Source organism: Gracilinanus agilis, chromosome X (assembly GCF_016433145.1).
Source record: "Gracilinanus agilis isolate LMUSP501 chromosome X, AgileGrace, whole genome shotgun sequence".
Lineage (NCBI taxonomy): Eukaryota > Metazoa > Chordata > Mammalia > Didelphimorphia > Didelphidae > Gracilinanus > Gracilinanus agilis.
This window is the reverse complement of record NC_058136.1, coordinates 70,976,651-70,990,041: the sequence shown is the minus strand read 5'-3', so window position 1 is coordinate 70,990,041 and position 13,391 is coordinate 70,976,651. Positions and strand designations below refer to the sequence as shown.

At 51.9% G+C, this 13,391-nt stretch overlaps 2 protein-coding genes across 2 annotated transcripts in view; both read right to left on the bottom strand.

Annotated features, from left to right (window-relative positions):
• Positions 1-1,479, bottom strand: part of ARHGAP4 (Rho GTPase activating protein 4) — a 10,286-nt gene extending 8,807 nt beyond the window's left edge. The window contains exon 1 of the mRNA XM_044682900.1: positions 1,465-1,479. Within this exon, the coding sequence (XP_044538835.1) occupies positions 1,465-1,479 (15 nt within the window). The remainder of the gene's footprint in view (positions 1-1,464) is intronic.
• Positions 1,480-6,034: 4,555 nt separating this feature from the next.
• Positions 6,035-13,391, bottom strand: part of HCFC1 (host cell factor C1) — a 28,036-nt gene continuing 20,679 nt past the window's right edge. Inside the window, exons 20-27 of the mRNA XM_044682899.1 lie at positions 12,776-13,328; positions 11,788-12,135; positions 11,127-11,242; positions 10,906-11,040; positions 10,349-10,534; positions 9,183-9,480; positions 8,514-8,577; positions 6,035-8,422 (exon numbers count right to left, since the gene is read on the bottom strand). Of these exons, the coding sequence (XP_044538834.1) occupies positions 8,383-8,422; positions 8,514-8,577; positions 9,183-9,480; positions 10,349-10,534; positions 10,906-11,040; positions 11,127-11,242; positions 11,788-12,135; positions 12,776-13,328 (1,740 nt within the window). The 3' untranslated portion in view covers positions 6,035-8,382. The remainder of the gene's footprint in view (positions 8,423-8,513; positions 8,578-9,182; positions 9,481-10,348; positions 10,535-10,905; positions 11,041-11,126; positions 11,243-11,787; positions 12,136-12,775; positions 13,329-13,391) is intronic.

The following is a 13,391-nucleotide window of genomic DNA, read 5'->3' as shown; positions in this document are numbered from 1 at the left end:
TATATATATATATTTTTTTTTTTTTAATAGAATTTCTTCCCATGTATCTCAGCCCCTCAGCCCCCTCTCCCCACCATAGAGGGTATCACCTGACAGAAAGATATGTATATATATATATATATCTTTTGTGTTTCTGTTGCTCCGTTCTTTCTCTGGAGGTGGACATTCAGGAGTCATTCTTCAAATCTTCATTTCTGTAGCTGTAGCTGGTGTTCTCTTGGTTCTGCTCTTTCCCCTCTTCATTATTTTCGTGTAGGTCTTTCCCACGTTGCATCATTTTTTTTTAAACCCGTAACTTTTGTGTATTGGCTCCAAGGCAGAAGAGTGGGAAGGGTGAGCGATGGGGGTCAAGTGACTTGCCCAGGGTCACCCAGCTGGGAAGTGTCTGAGGCCAGATTGGAACCCAGGACCTCCCGTCTCTAGGCCTGGCTCTCCATCCACTGAGCTACCCAGCTGCCCCCGTTGCATCATTTCTTACGGCACAGGAGTATTCCACCACAATCCTATACGGCAACTGGTTCAGCCATTCCCCAGTTGATGGGCATCCCCTCAGTTTCCAAATCTTTGCCACCACAAAGAGAGCTGCTCGCAATCTTTTGGAACGCCTGGGTTCTTCGCCTTTTTTTCCTGATCACGTCAGGAAACAGATCCGGCAAGGGTATTTCTGGATTGAAGGGTATACCCAATTTTATAACTCTCCGGAATGGCTGATTCAGTTGACAGTTCCGCCAGCAGGGTATTGGTGTCCCCTCTGCTCTTCCGCATCTCCTCCACTGTTTGTGGTCATTTTGCCCTTTTTTATCCTTTTATACCCAGTCTGTCAGGCGTGATCATTTCTCTAACCAGTAATGATTTCGAGCATTTTTTCAAAGCCTTCCCTTCCCCCTTAGAATCAACACTATATGCTTGTTCCAAGGCAGAAGAGCGGTAAGGGCTGGCCAGTGGGAGTGCGACATTTTTCCTATCTCTATAGATAGAGCTTCGATTTCTTTTCCCCTAAACTATCTGTTCATATCTCTCGACCTGCCTTGTTTTTGTCTTGTATTCGTTCTCTAGATCCTCCTCCAGGACCACGTCTCCCCTGATGGAACGCAGAGTGCACCCTTTGAGCTTTCCATGGATCCGGACATCATTTTTCTCTGCGTATCCCCAGTACCTAGCGAGGTGTCGGGCACATAGTAGGTGCTCTATGTTTGTTGACTGACATCACAGGGGAAGAAATCTGTCCAATTTCCATGCACGTATGGACACAATAATCCATGTCCAATTAATAGCAGAATAACTGATTTGGTCTCTAACGCCCTTCCCAGCCTGACTCCAGCCTACCTCTCCAGGTTTTGCCCAGTGATCTGCTTTCCAGGTAGAGTAACCTATTTGGCCCTCCTTGGATTAGGCATTCTATCTCCTGCCTTTCTGGTTGTTGGCATGGGCATCCCCTTTCCCCTTCCACCTCTCAGAACTCACCGATTTCTTGGCCATTCATCCCACATACTACCTCCTCCATGACGTCTCTTGGGGGGGGGGTTCTGGAGAAAGGGGTGTTAGTTGTTCTGCTTGCTCCCTCCTCCATAAACGATCATGTCTACACTAGATTTGCTCACCTCTATTGTGTCCCTACCAGTAGAATGGAAGCCCCCTGATGTCAAGGATGCTTTTCATCTCGACTCTGTGTTCCCAACGTCTAGCCCTGTGTCTTACACATAGTAGAAATATTTACCGAACATGTATGACCCAGAGCGAATAATAGCTCATCCAACCCGGGATGGGGGAGGGAGACAATACGGATCATGTCACTTTGGAAAACTTATGTGGAAATCTGTCATTAAAATACAATCAAGGAAGGAAAAAAAAAACAGAAATATTTATTGAGGGACAGCTAGGTGGCTTAGTGGATAGAGTATCAGGTGTAGAGACGGGAGGTCCTGGGTTCAAATCTGCTCACAGACATCCTTAGCTGTGTGACCCTGGGCAAGTCACTTAACTCAATTCTCCCGCCCTTAGCGCTCTTCTGCTTTGGAACTGATATGTAGTAGTGATTCTAAGGCAGAAAGTAAGGGTTAAAAAAATGTTTTTAAATGCTTGTTGGAAGATGAGTAGTATAATACGCTAGTGCAAGAATTTCCAAATATCCTGAATATCTTGATCAGATCAGAGGTCTGTCGGCGTCTAAAATTGAGCGACGTGAGAAATAATCCTTAGCAAAATCTTACATTTACATCTCAAAAAAAAAAATGCTTGTTGGATTGAGGGAAGAAACCCTATCTATATGTCTCTCTCTATTGGCCACATGGAGGGAAAGGCTAGATTTGCCTGCAGGAGTCGAGGTGGGGCATTGGCGAGCCAAAGAGAACCTGCCCTGGGTTGGGGGGGTCCAGGCTTTCCCAGATAAAGAGCCAACCCGCTGAATTCCTCAAGGACAAAGCTAATTCTGTAAATGAAGAAAATGCATGATAATCCATGTCTAACCCAGATCCAGTGGCCTGCCAGAGCCGGGAAGGGGAAGGGAAGGGAAGGAGGGAGATAAGTTCACGCCTGTAACTTGGGAAAACTTGTGTGGAAATTGGTTATTGCATGGAATTGGTAAAAAAGTAAATATTAAATGAAGAAAATGGGGCATTTTGAGGCCTTGGACCAAAGCAGACTTGGAGCTGCCCCCTCGGGCCCAGGGGGGCCATTACTCTATATCATTTGTGCTATCTCTCTGTTCTCCGAAGGAAGTTGCCATTTCATCTCCCATTTGTGCGTCTTGGCACAGGCTGTCCCATCAAGATTAGAATTCCCATCTTCCTTCAAGGTCCGGATAAGGAGCTCCCTGCGTGGAACATTCCTGATTATGTATTCTTTCAAATTTTGTCTCCATTGTGTCGAAGTGCAATGAACTTTTGGAAGATAGCTTGCTGGAGACCTTTCAGCCTTCCGTAGTACACCCACTGCCGATGGAGATTGTAAGTTTCTCAAGGGTAAGGATTGTTTCATGGTGCTACTCTGTCCCCAGCGCCTGGAACAGATTAGGTGCCCTGGAACTACCCCCTGCTGGGGTTACAGTTTGGCCTAGGCTGTATTGGGCCGTGTCGAGTGGGTGGGTTGGGAGAGCCTTGACCTGAGGGAAGATGGATGGAGAACGGATGAGTTCCGACCCCAGGATCTCCTTCTCTGCTCTGCCTAGATCAGGGATATATGGCGGGGCCAAAGCGGTTCCGGTCTATGTCGTGGAATTGTACCAGACCTCCTCCTCCTCCTCCTGGGTGCTGATCGTGGCAGTGTGCCCCTGTCTCTGCCAGCAGCCTGAAGAAAGGCCTTCTTGCTGCCGGGTGTCACCTCCTGCTGCTTGGGAAGCCGACCAGTTTCCTTGGCGGCAGGTGGGGTGTTGCTTGTGGCTCCCTGATGCCCATCTGTAACCCAAATTCCAATCTACGCTCAGCTATACACTTGTACCCAACCTCCCAGAGGCAGAACAGGACGCATCTCATAGACCTAACAGAGATAAGCACAGGCTTGGCCAACTCTGAAGGAAGGGCCAGTAAGCCCAGCATCCCTGGGACTGGCAGTGTATGGTCATCCCCACCCCTCCTCACCTGGGCCCCTCCTAGCCTGCTCTAGTGGCCACCGGGGGAGAGCGGGGAGCAAGCCTCATCAGAGCTATGACCACTCACGACTTCCAGTTCCTCCTCCACCATCACAGCCATAGTTAGGGTAGACCCTGAAAAATTCTTAGCCCAGAACTCTTTGGCACCATTGAATAGTTGAAAAGCAGAAAGGGTGTGTGTGTGGGGGGCATATCAGTGGAAATGCCACTAAAGAAGATGCCATCTTCCTTGCTGCAATCCTAAGGCCAAGGTGGGGGTGTGGCGATCTCTCTGGTACAACTAAAAGCTCCCTGTTTGCAGTCTCTCTCTATTAGAATGGGAGCCCCCACGAAAGCAGGGTCTGTCTGAATCTTCTAGCTGTCTGGTCAATGCTTTTAGTAAATATTCATTTGTTCAGGAGCAAGAAGCATGGGCACCTCAAGGGAGCAGCCCATATCACTCCCAATGGGAAGAACCGTGGGCATGGTCGGCCTAGGCCGGGCCGGGCAGCCCCTATTCTCAATAGCTTGGGACGGAGAGATTTATTTACCTGGGCAATTGACATTCTTGGCCCAGGCATGTTAGTCGTCATCAGAACCTTCTCTCTTTGGTCTATGGCAACGACCTGGGAGGCCAAAGGAATCGGGTGCATCAATGCTCGTCCCCAGGGAAGACAATCTGATCCACAGAGCACTTGTCCTCCAGGCTCTGGTGCAGGGAAGGGGGAAACATGGGCCTGATGGGGGGTGGAGAGGACTCCTGGCCCAGGTCCCAGAGACTGGGCTAGGCTGTCCGTTTCCTCCTTTTGTCCATGGAATACTACTCTCCCTTGAGCACAGATTTGCTTGGAGGGTTTCCATTGCTCCTCCTGCTACTTGCAGGATAAAGTCCAAACCACTGGAGCATGGTAGGAAAGGTTCTCCACCATCCTTCTGGCCCGATTTCCCATCCAGCTTTCCGTACCCCCCACCCCCCATTCCCTTCCACAACCCTTTTTCCTGCAGGCCCTCCTCTCACTTATTCCTGGCTCTGTCCCAACTCCCCTCCTGCCTCTACCTGGCCCAATCTTTGCCCTCCTTCAAGGTCCCACTTCAAGTGCTTTTTGCTGTGAAGTCTGCCTCAATAGCTCACCTGTCTGCTCCTTCCTCAGAGCCCCTGTGGACTCCATCAAGACCCTGCCCACCCTATGCCATTCCCCTGCCAGCCTGGTAGCTCTCTGGGGACCAAGGCTCTCCTTTCTACCTCCCTGCCAGTGCCGATAGGCTGGAAAGAGCGGCGAAGGATGTCCGGGGCAGGGCATTTAGCCCAATGCCATCGGGATGTCTGTATCAATGAAGAGCGGGACCTCAGAGGCTGGGCCGTCTCGGGGGCCATTAGGGAGCATCTTTGTGGTGGGGTCGGGAAGACAGGGAGGACCAGCAACTCAAATCCCCCAGGGCTGCGGAACAGAGATGCCAACTCCATGGAGGAGTTCCTGGGCCACAGGGGATGTTAGCTGGGGGAGGTCCTGGAGAGGCCAGAGAGGGCAAAGTGAAATCCCTCCTTGAATTCTCCTAAGGTGCAGCTCAAAGGCAGACCTGCTGAAGAGAAGTGCCCGTATCCCGAGGCCTTTGGATCCTGCTGCTGCTCCTTTAGCAACAAGAGGGACTTTGGCCAATCCAGTCTTGGTTCTGAAATCAACTCGGTGGGAGACCATCACTACTTTTTTTTGTAGGCAGTTCGGGTTAAGTGACTTGCCCAGGGTTACACATGGCCAAGAAATGTTCACTTTTTAATGAAACAGAACTTCTCCAGCTGGGAAAAAAGATGACATTAGACTTGAGGATCCGAGGTTTCTTGTCTCTTCTGCTCAACTGTTACCAAGGTGGGAAAGTGAGGAACGGCAGGCAATAGAAAAGGGCAGCTTGGAGCAAGAGGAGGAAACCCAGTAGGCCCAAACGTGACATCTTGGTCTACTCTATTGGTTCCCTCTTCCTCAGAGCAAAGAACGCAGAGGGAAATGGACAGGGGAAGTAGAGTTACATCACCTCCAGTCTCATGTGACATTCTGCCCCACGCCCTGCACCCTGGTCTGTGGGATCGACTCCACGGTTTTGAACAATGTTATTCCTTCAAGATAGACCATTCCAAAGGTGGCCCCCCAGATGGTTTTAAAGATCATTCGGTCCATCATTTTCATCTCACCCCTCCTTCATAGATAGGCTCTGAAGGTGCTTCTGTCCAAAGGCCAACAGCTGGCTACCACAGGGGCCAGAAGCAAGTTTCCTGGGTAGCAAAACCCCCACCCCCTCTCATGCATCCTCTCTCCAAGCTGGGCCCCCATGACTTGAGTAACCAAACACAGCACTGAACTTTCCATTTGGAGGGCAGAGAGGGCACAAAGACATGCGTTTTCCACCTTCAGGGCCTTTGGGGACCATCTTTGGAGAGTTCTGGGTCGGTGGGCAAGGGAGAAGCCGACCACGTGGTTATTTCAAAAAAACGTATTTTATTGTTCAAAATAGCACAAACAACATAGCACTAGGGTAATATTGAGTCACAGGGGGAGGGGGCTCTACAATGGAAGATAGAACAGCTGTTCTTACAAAAAAAAAAAAGGCAAGAAATTAAAGGGGGCGGGCGGTAGAAGATGGAAGAAAAACAGATGGCGGCGGCGGCGGCAGGACTAGGGAATGGAGTCTAAGAGACTACACAGTGAAATTTTCTATAATACAAAAGAACAGGGGCCCTGCAGTTTTGTGGGAGCCAACAGCAGAGGGGTGAAGAGGGTACCGTGGGTGAGCAGGGGCAGGGTGGGTGGGTATGGGAAGGACATTGGTCACTAACTCTCTAGGCTGGCCCGAGAACTGAGGAGAGACCCTAGTCAGGTCCTTGAGGTGGGCCTCTTGTTTGCAAATTCTTTTTGTACAGCATTTTTTCAAAGTGCTCATTTGGCCAAAGCAGATCGTGGGCACGGGGGGAGCTTGGCTCCCCTAAGCCACCCTGGCCTGATTCTGTCTCGGGTTCAGCTCCCAACTTTTAGGAAAGCAAGGCCTACAAATTCATGGAATCTGTAGGCTGGGGCCACTGGCTTTGAGAAAGAGCACCCCATCCCCCTAATTGCCAAATGTCCATCTCTTCCAGGCTCAGCTTCTACTCTTCCCTTTCAACGCCCCCTTGTCCCCAAATAGGAAAGTTGGGGGGTGGGGCAGGTGGGGTGGGAGGTTCTCTTAGAAGTAGGTAGCTGTCTGCTCTGCCCCCATCTGCCCCAGGAACACTTCCCATTTGGAGTGGCCCCAGCTGGTCAGGGCAGGGTCTAGAGGGCTTGGGGGGGTGGGGGTGGGGGAGCATTCCCATCACCTTTCCTGAAAAGACAACTTCCTTCTAGTTTGCTTGTTTCCCAACTCGCTGGGTGTGGATGGGGAGGTGGCTGATGTTGCCTCCCCCCTTCTGATGAACATGCTCCTTTCAGGGCCAAGTCGAATCCAAAGAAGGGAGGAAGGGATGGAAGGAGGGGAGGGAAGGAGGGAGGGAGGGAAGCAGCAACATGCAATGTCTTTGCAGTCAAGAGAAACCAAAGTATGGAGAGTCTCTGCCTCTCCTGGCACTGCCCAGGGTGCCACTCTCCCTTCGGCCCAGCCTGCTCAGCCTCCCCAGGACATCCCTGCCAAGACCGACGCTAAACTGGGGTGGGGGTGGGGGGGGGGAAAAAAAGGAATCCGTTTTGTACATTGCTAAAAGACGCCCCACCCCCACCCCCACCCCGGGAAAAAAGCCCCACGTATTAGAACATTGTAATAAAAATGAGTTTCTTTTCTTCAACTTTTTGCTTTAAAAAAAAAAAAAAAAAAGAAAAAAAAAAAAAAGAAAAAGAAAAATGATGACAGTTCCTCCCTTCCCCTCGCCTGGGCCTGTCTGGGGTTCCCTCACCCCATGGAGGCATCTTTCAGACTAAGCCATGCCCCTCCCCCTCCCCCCAGACTCTCTCTTGCTCTGGGCAGGGGGAACCAGATGGTGAGGCCAAGGTCCTGGGGAAGTCCAGCCCAGGCCTTGGAGGGCACAGGGCCGAGATGAGTTTAAGGAACTTGGGTGGCTGCAAACAAAAAGATAAAACGAGAAAAGCTGCCCAGGCTGCTAGCCCAGCCCTGACTGGCTTCAGAGCAGGGCAGTCTTTGGAGGGAGGAGGAGGAGGAGAGGAAGAGGAAGGCTATGTGCCCTTTGCCAGTTTCTTTTGCTCTTCTTCTTGCTGATGTCCCCCCTCCACCTCCTCCGTTCCCCAATCTGTCTCCTCTGTAATCCCAGGAAAAATCAAGAATGAAGAACTGTTGGTGTAAGAAGGAATCGTAAGTTTCTTTTTAAACATTATGGATGGAGAACAAGTGGAAAACCTACATGGGATTGCTGCTGTGGAGAGCGTCCATGGGCAGAGGGAGGCTGCCAGGAGGCCCCTTGTCCTCTTCCCTTCTCCCACTACCGCCTCGCCTAGTGGGTAGTGGGGGCAGGGGGAGGCCCAAGGGGCAACATACCATCTAGGAGGCTTGGTACTGCATGCAAAATCCAGCACAAGGGTGTGGGGTGTGAAGGCCTCTCTCTCTCCAGCAAACCTTCCTCCCCTCCCAGCCCAACACTAAAATGTGCTTTCTTCCTAAGAACCCATCCTCCCGACCCCTTAAAACCCCAAAATACAGAGGAGGGAAAGTGAGAAAACAGGGCAGAGGGAGGCTCCAAAGGTGCCAGGGGAGGGGGAAGGAGAAGTTGCACAAGGCGCACGCAGCGGGTGGCATCTCTGAAGCAGAGGAGGGGGCCGGGGCCGGGTCAGGGTCAGGGTCAGGGCCTTTCACTGGGTGTCTGCCTTGGATTTCTTTGGAGCGGATTTCCTTGGGAGAGGGGAAAAGACCAGTTAGTGTCCATTCCCTCCCCCCTCTCCCCCCCAGTTTTCCCGAACCTCAGTGAGGAGGCCCCACTTACATTTCTGGCGAGGACAAGGGACGCTTGCTGGCAGGCTTTGAACTGGAGCTGTCCTTGCTGGATTCTGTAAGGAAAGAGAGGCCGGCAAGCAGCAGGTAAGTGGCAGTGGCAGTGGCAGTGGCAGTGGCGAGGGCAAGAGGCTGAGGAGACCGGGGCCTTGAGGCAGCACACCAGTGTGATAGTAGTTGGGTGCTAGGATGCCATTCTCAAACCTGCTCCCTCCATTCCCCAATTTTCATTTGTACATAAACATGCCATGTGGTGGCACCCCAACCCCCTTAGCAGACGGGGCCACTCACCGACTTGTCTCAGGAATCATCTTGCATCGATACATATAAAAACACATACTCACACAATATATTAGAACAAATCATTATCCTCAGCCCCTTTCCAGAATGGGGCCCTTGGTGCCTCCCTCCCCTCTTCTCCTTCTATCTGCCCCTGTCCCTCCTCCACAAGACTAGGAGCTCCTTCGGGAACAGTATTCACTTTTCAAGTCCTCAGGAGGGAATTCTGGGATAACAAGCTCTACCCCCCAGCCCCTATGGAAGGTGTAACATATGACCTATAGAGCACAAACTTCTTTGTCCAAACCTACTGCCAGCCAGAAAGACGCCCTTTGAAACCCTCCCCAGATCCTCCTCTTTCCCTCCCATGGGCAGTGCCTACCTTGTAACCACCTGACTTGGGTGGCAGGGCCATAGCCCTTCTCATTTCGGGCAGCGATACGGAAGATGATGGCGGGCTTGGTGGTATAGTCAATGTGGGCATTGGAGAGGCTGGAGGACTGTACCAGGCAGGACGGGTTGGGCCCACAGTAGACCCGCATGAAGGCCAGCTGTGCTGGGGCTGAGCTTTTCGGTTCACCTGCCTGAGAGCTCTGGATGGCTAGGTATACTGAGTATTCAATGATCTTGCCTGAGGTCACGGAAGGTGGCTCCCAGGTGAGGTGTGCACCATCTGGACTCTTGGGGGGGGAAGAGGTAAGTAACTGTTAGCCTGAGAAGCCACTATGCGAATGCTTTACTAGAGAACCCACAAGTGGTGACCTCAAAAAAAAAAAAAATTTAAAAAAAAAAAAAAAAAAGCCTCAGGCGGGCCCTGCTGCATCACAGCAGGACACTCAGAAAAGCTAGGAAGAATGGTGGTAATCCAGTTCAACCTCACTTTCTCAATAGGGAAACTGAGGCTTAAAAAGGAGAGGTATAGGCTTGCTTGAGCCCGCATGACTGATTAGCAGGACTGGTAACAACTCCAGGACTATCTATTTTGGGAATTCTAGGGTCTATACATTTCTAGAACTTCACATCAACATGTTTCCTGCCCCCTGGAGCCAGTGAATATCCAAGGCCTACCTCAGACCCTCCCCAAAGGAACCACTTCTGGTCACCAGAACCTTTCCTGGCCGCTTCTGGTGCTTTAGAGGCCAGGGTGGTGATAGCAAACCTATGACTCGCGTGTCGGTACTAACATGCGTAGCCATTTTAAATGACATGTGGCTGCAGAGAAATGCTGATGATGAAATATTTGCTGTAGTATAATGTAGATACTCTGTGCCCTATAGATGATCATTCTACCTATATTAATCTACCTATTTTGGCTTATTAAATACAGTTAGATATATTCCACTCATACATTTTTGTTATTTAGACTATAAATATTGTGAAATTATGGCTTTTTTCTCAAAGTGACGCACCACCCGAGTGATGCTCGTTTTTTTGGCGAATTTTGACACACCGAGCTCAAAAGGTTGCCCATCACCAGGCTAGGGCCAAACTGAAGAGGTGAAGGAGGGGCCCATTGGGGTATACCTCTAGAGCCAGGGCAATACTCACTTTACTGATTTTAATGGCACAAGGAGCCCCAGGAAAGCCAGGAAGACAAGTCTTAAAGGCTGAGATCTCGCTGAAGGGCCCCCGACCACAGGCATTGATGCCTGCGACACGGAACTTGTAGGCTGTGCCCGGTTGGAGCTCTTGCTTCTTTAGCTGATTGTAGTCAGGAATGGTGCCAGAGTCATCCTGGAGAGAAGGTGGGAAGAGAAAATACAAGAAAATCATTTTAGACAGTTGAGGTAATCCTGGCCTTTAGTAGTGGGAGAGGAGAGAAGGTGACAAGTGCAGTCAATGGTAAAGGATCCATAACCCCAAAGGCTTCAATGATAGGAGTGACAGCCCCATCTCCCCTAACCTGGCTCAGTGCCTGAGAGACAGCCACCACTGCCCAGTGAACCTCTACTCTGGTCCCGCCATTGTAGCTAATGAAGCTGACTCCAGTTAAGTGGGGTTATTCATTAGTAAGTGGCAGCAGGATAGTAACCCTCTTGGGGCTCCCTCCCTGTGCCCAGTAGCCCATCCCCAGCTAGAAGACAAATAGCCCTCAGGGGACTCACATCACTCGGGGCATCGTCTGGGGGCAAAAAATAGTGCATGACCATCATGTTGGTGCCTTTGATGACCCCGACATCAAACCACTGGTTTTCCTTCTTGGCAGTGGCTTTCATGGGTGGAGGCAGGGGATCAGATTTCTGGGGGCGAAAGGAAGGGAACAAGGCCATGTCAAAGCTGTTTGGAGGGCTTCTGGTCCCTTTAAGGCCCAGCACACCCAACTCACCCCCACTGGTGATTCGATGCCATTAGCTACCTCAGCCAGGGCAGCAGCTGCCTGGAGCTTCGCTGGACTGGCCGCCACTGGCTGAGGAGCCACAAATGTGTTGGATGGTGCCAAACCTGGGAAAACAAAGTGCCAGATGAAAGAGGTCCTAGGAGAGTGGGCTCTCATCCTCGAAGCCTAGCCTGTGGTCTGCGCCTTCCTTCTTCCACAATCACCATCCTAGCTCTGTGGTGATTGCCAGGGGCAGCAGCAGGCCCTAGGCCTGGCCCATAAAGGCCCATACTTTCAGGCTTGCGCATTCTTCCTCAAACAGGTGTTCTTCTCACGATAACTGTGAAGAGGACTCCGAGAGAAACCTGGGGTGGGAGTCTTGAGTCCAGGTCTCTTCCCTCTAAATCACTCTACCCCACAGAGGTAAACACTTAAGGAACATAGGCCTCTTCCGGGGGCTTCTTTGGCTGCTCCCTGAGGAAAGGGCCGTAAGTCACCTTAGATGTAAAGGTGAAGACGGGGAGTGGGGAGTGCTTGGCAGCAGACAACACAGACTTTTGTGTTCACTAAGAATCAGTTCAATCCCCAACACTGGGAGGATCCTAGAGCGATCCCCAAATCACTCCTGGCCAACACTCCATTCGAGTGGCCAAGGCACTTGCTCACTTACTCTCTGTCGCTGTGGAAGGCAGCAGGGCCACAGTGCTGGTGACAGCACCAGCTAGGTCACTGAGGCCATTGCTTTCCGTGGCTGGGTCATTGAGGCTGTCAGCGGGGGCCAGAGCCTCTGTGGGCAGGTGGTGGTGGTGGTGGTGGTGGTGATGGTGCACCTGAGCCTGAACTTGGGCCTGGGCCTCCTGCAATTGCTGCTGCTGCTGCACCAAAGCAGCCAGCTCCTGCTGGGTCAGCACAATAGGGATGGAGGTAGGCTGGCCCTCCTGGCCCTCAGCTGTCAAGTGCCCCAGCTCCGCCTGGGCCACTGCAGCTGCATCTGATGTGTCCATTGGCTCACCGGCACCTGTTCCATGGCCAAAGCGAACACCAGTCAGAGATTGAGCCAACTCAGAAATGACATCAGCCCTGGCTCCAAGAAAGGGGGGGAAGGGGGCACTCAGCAGTTAGTGCCCTCTGCCCCTCACTTTCCCAAAACATTGGGCAGGTTTGACTAAGCTGTCAGGCTTTTTGGGACTGGCTACTCCATTCCAGGGCCACCCATCATCTAGTGAAAGGGTAACCCAATCAGGTGTGGGTGGCATTATCAATCTTTCCCCCTAGGGCCCTCCAAAAGTCTTATCACCCTCATTTCTTGCTATACTTTAGCTCCAAGTAGGCCCCTGACCCTAGTAGCCTAGCTTCTCGGTTTGCTCGTGGCAGTTTCTGCTGGTTCTACATGCTTACACTGCCACTTCCTTCCCAAGCCTTCACTCTTCTGTCCTCCAAGGCCTAGTGCCCACCCACTCATTATTCCCCATGAAACCTTCAAGTACAAGGGACCTCGCTAAAAAACAACATAGAGAGCAAGCTGTTTCTGCCTGGTATAATTTCCCCTTAAGTCAGCACCACCTCACTGACTTCAGTGGAGGCAGCAGTAGCCTTGAACAGGTACAAGGGGCTCTGGAATTCCCCTCTTCCCAGCTTTCCCCCCTCCAGACACTCACCCATGACGGCCTGCTGGGCTGCCTGGAGCACAGCCTGGATTGCCAGGGCCTGGGCTTCTTCAGTAGCTGCTGCCTGGGCTGCAGCCTCAGCGGCTGCTGTCACCGCCAACTCCTCTGGGGTAAGGCCTGTAACCATAAGGGTCGTGGTGCCAGCCTGAGCCTCAGCCATCAGCTCTTGGGGCAGGGATAGTTGGTCCACCTCGGGCTGTGGCTGTGGCTGCACCATGACGGCAGTCACCACTGCTGAGCTGGCAGCCTCTTGGCCCGGGGAGGGTGCCCCAGCCCCACTCATGTCCACCGCTGCCTGGAGGTCAGGGTTGTGAGTCGCTGGGGTGCCCTCAGCTTGCTCTCCTGGAGGAGCAGAGGGAGGCTGTAAGAGCTGCTGCGGAGCTTCAGTCTCAGCTGGGATCTCCTCTAAGGGCTGAAGGATGTCTGTGGCCGAGAGTGCCACCTCTTGTGTGTCTGTGCCAGTTACAGCCACTGCTATTGTGGCTGAGACAGACGCTTCTGTAGTCATGGCATCAGGAGGCATCTCCGTCATCGCTGAAATGTTCTACAAGGTTAGGGAGGCCTTGGTTAGAGGGAGGGGGCAGGCAGTGGAGAAGTAACAATTACA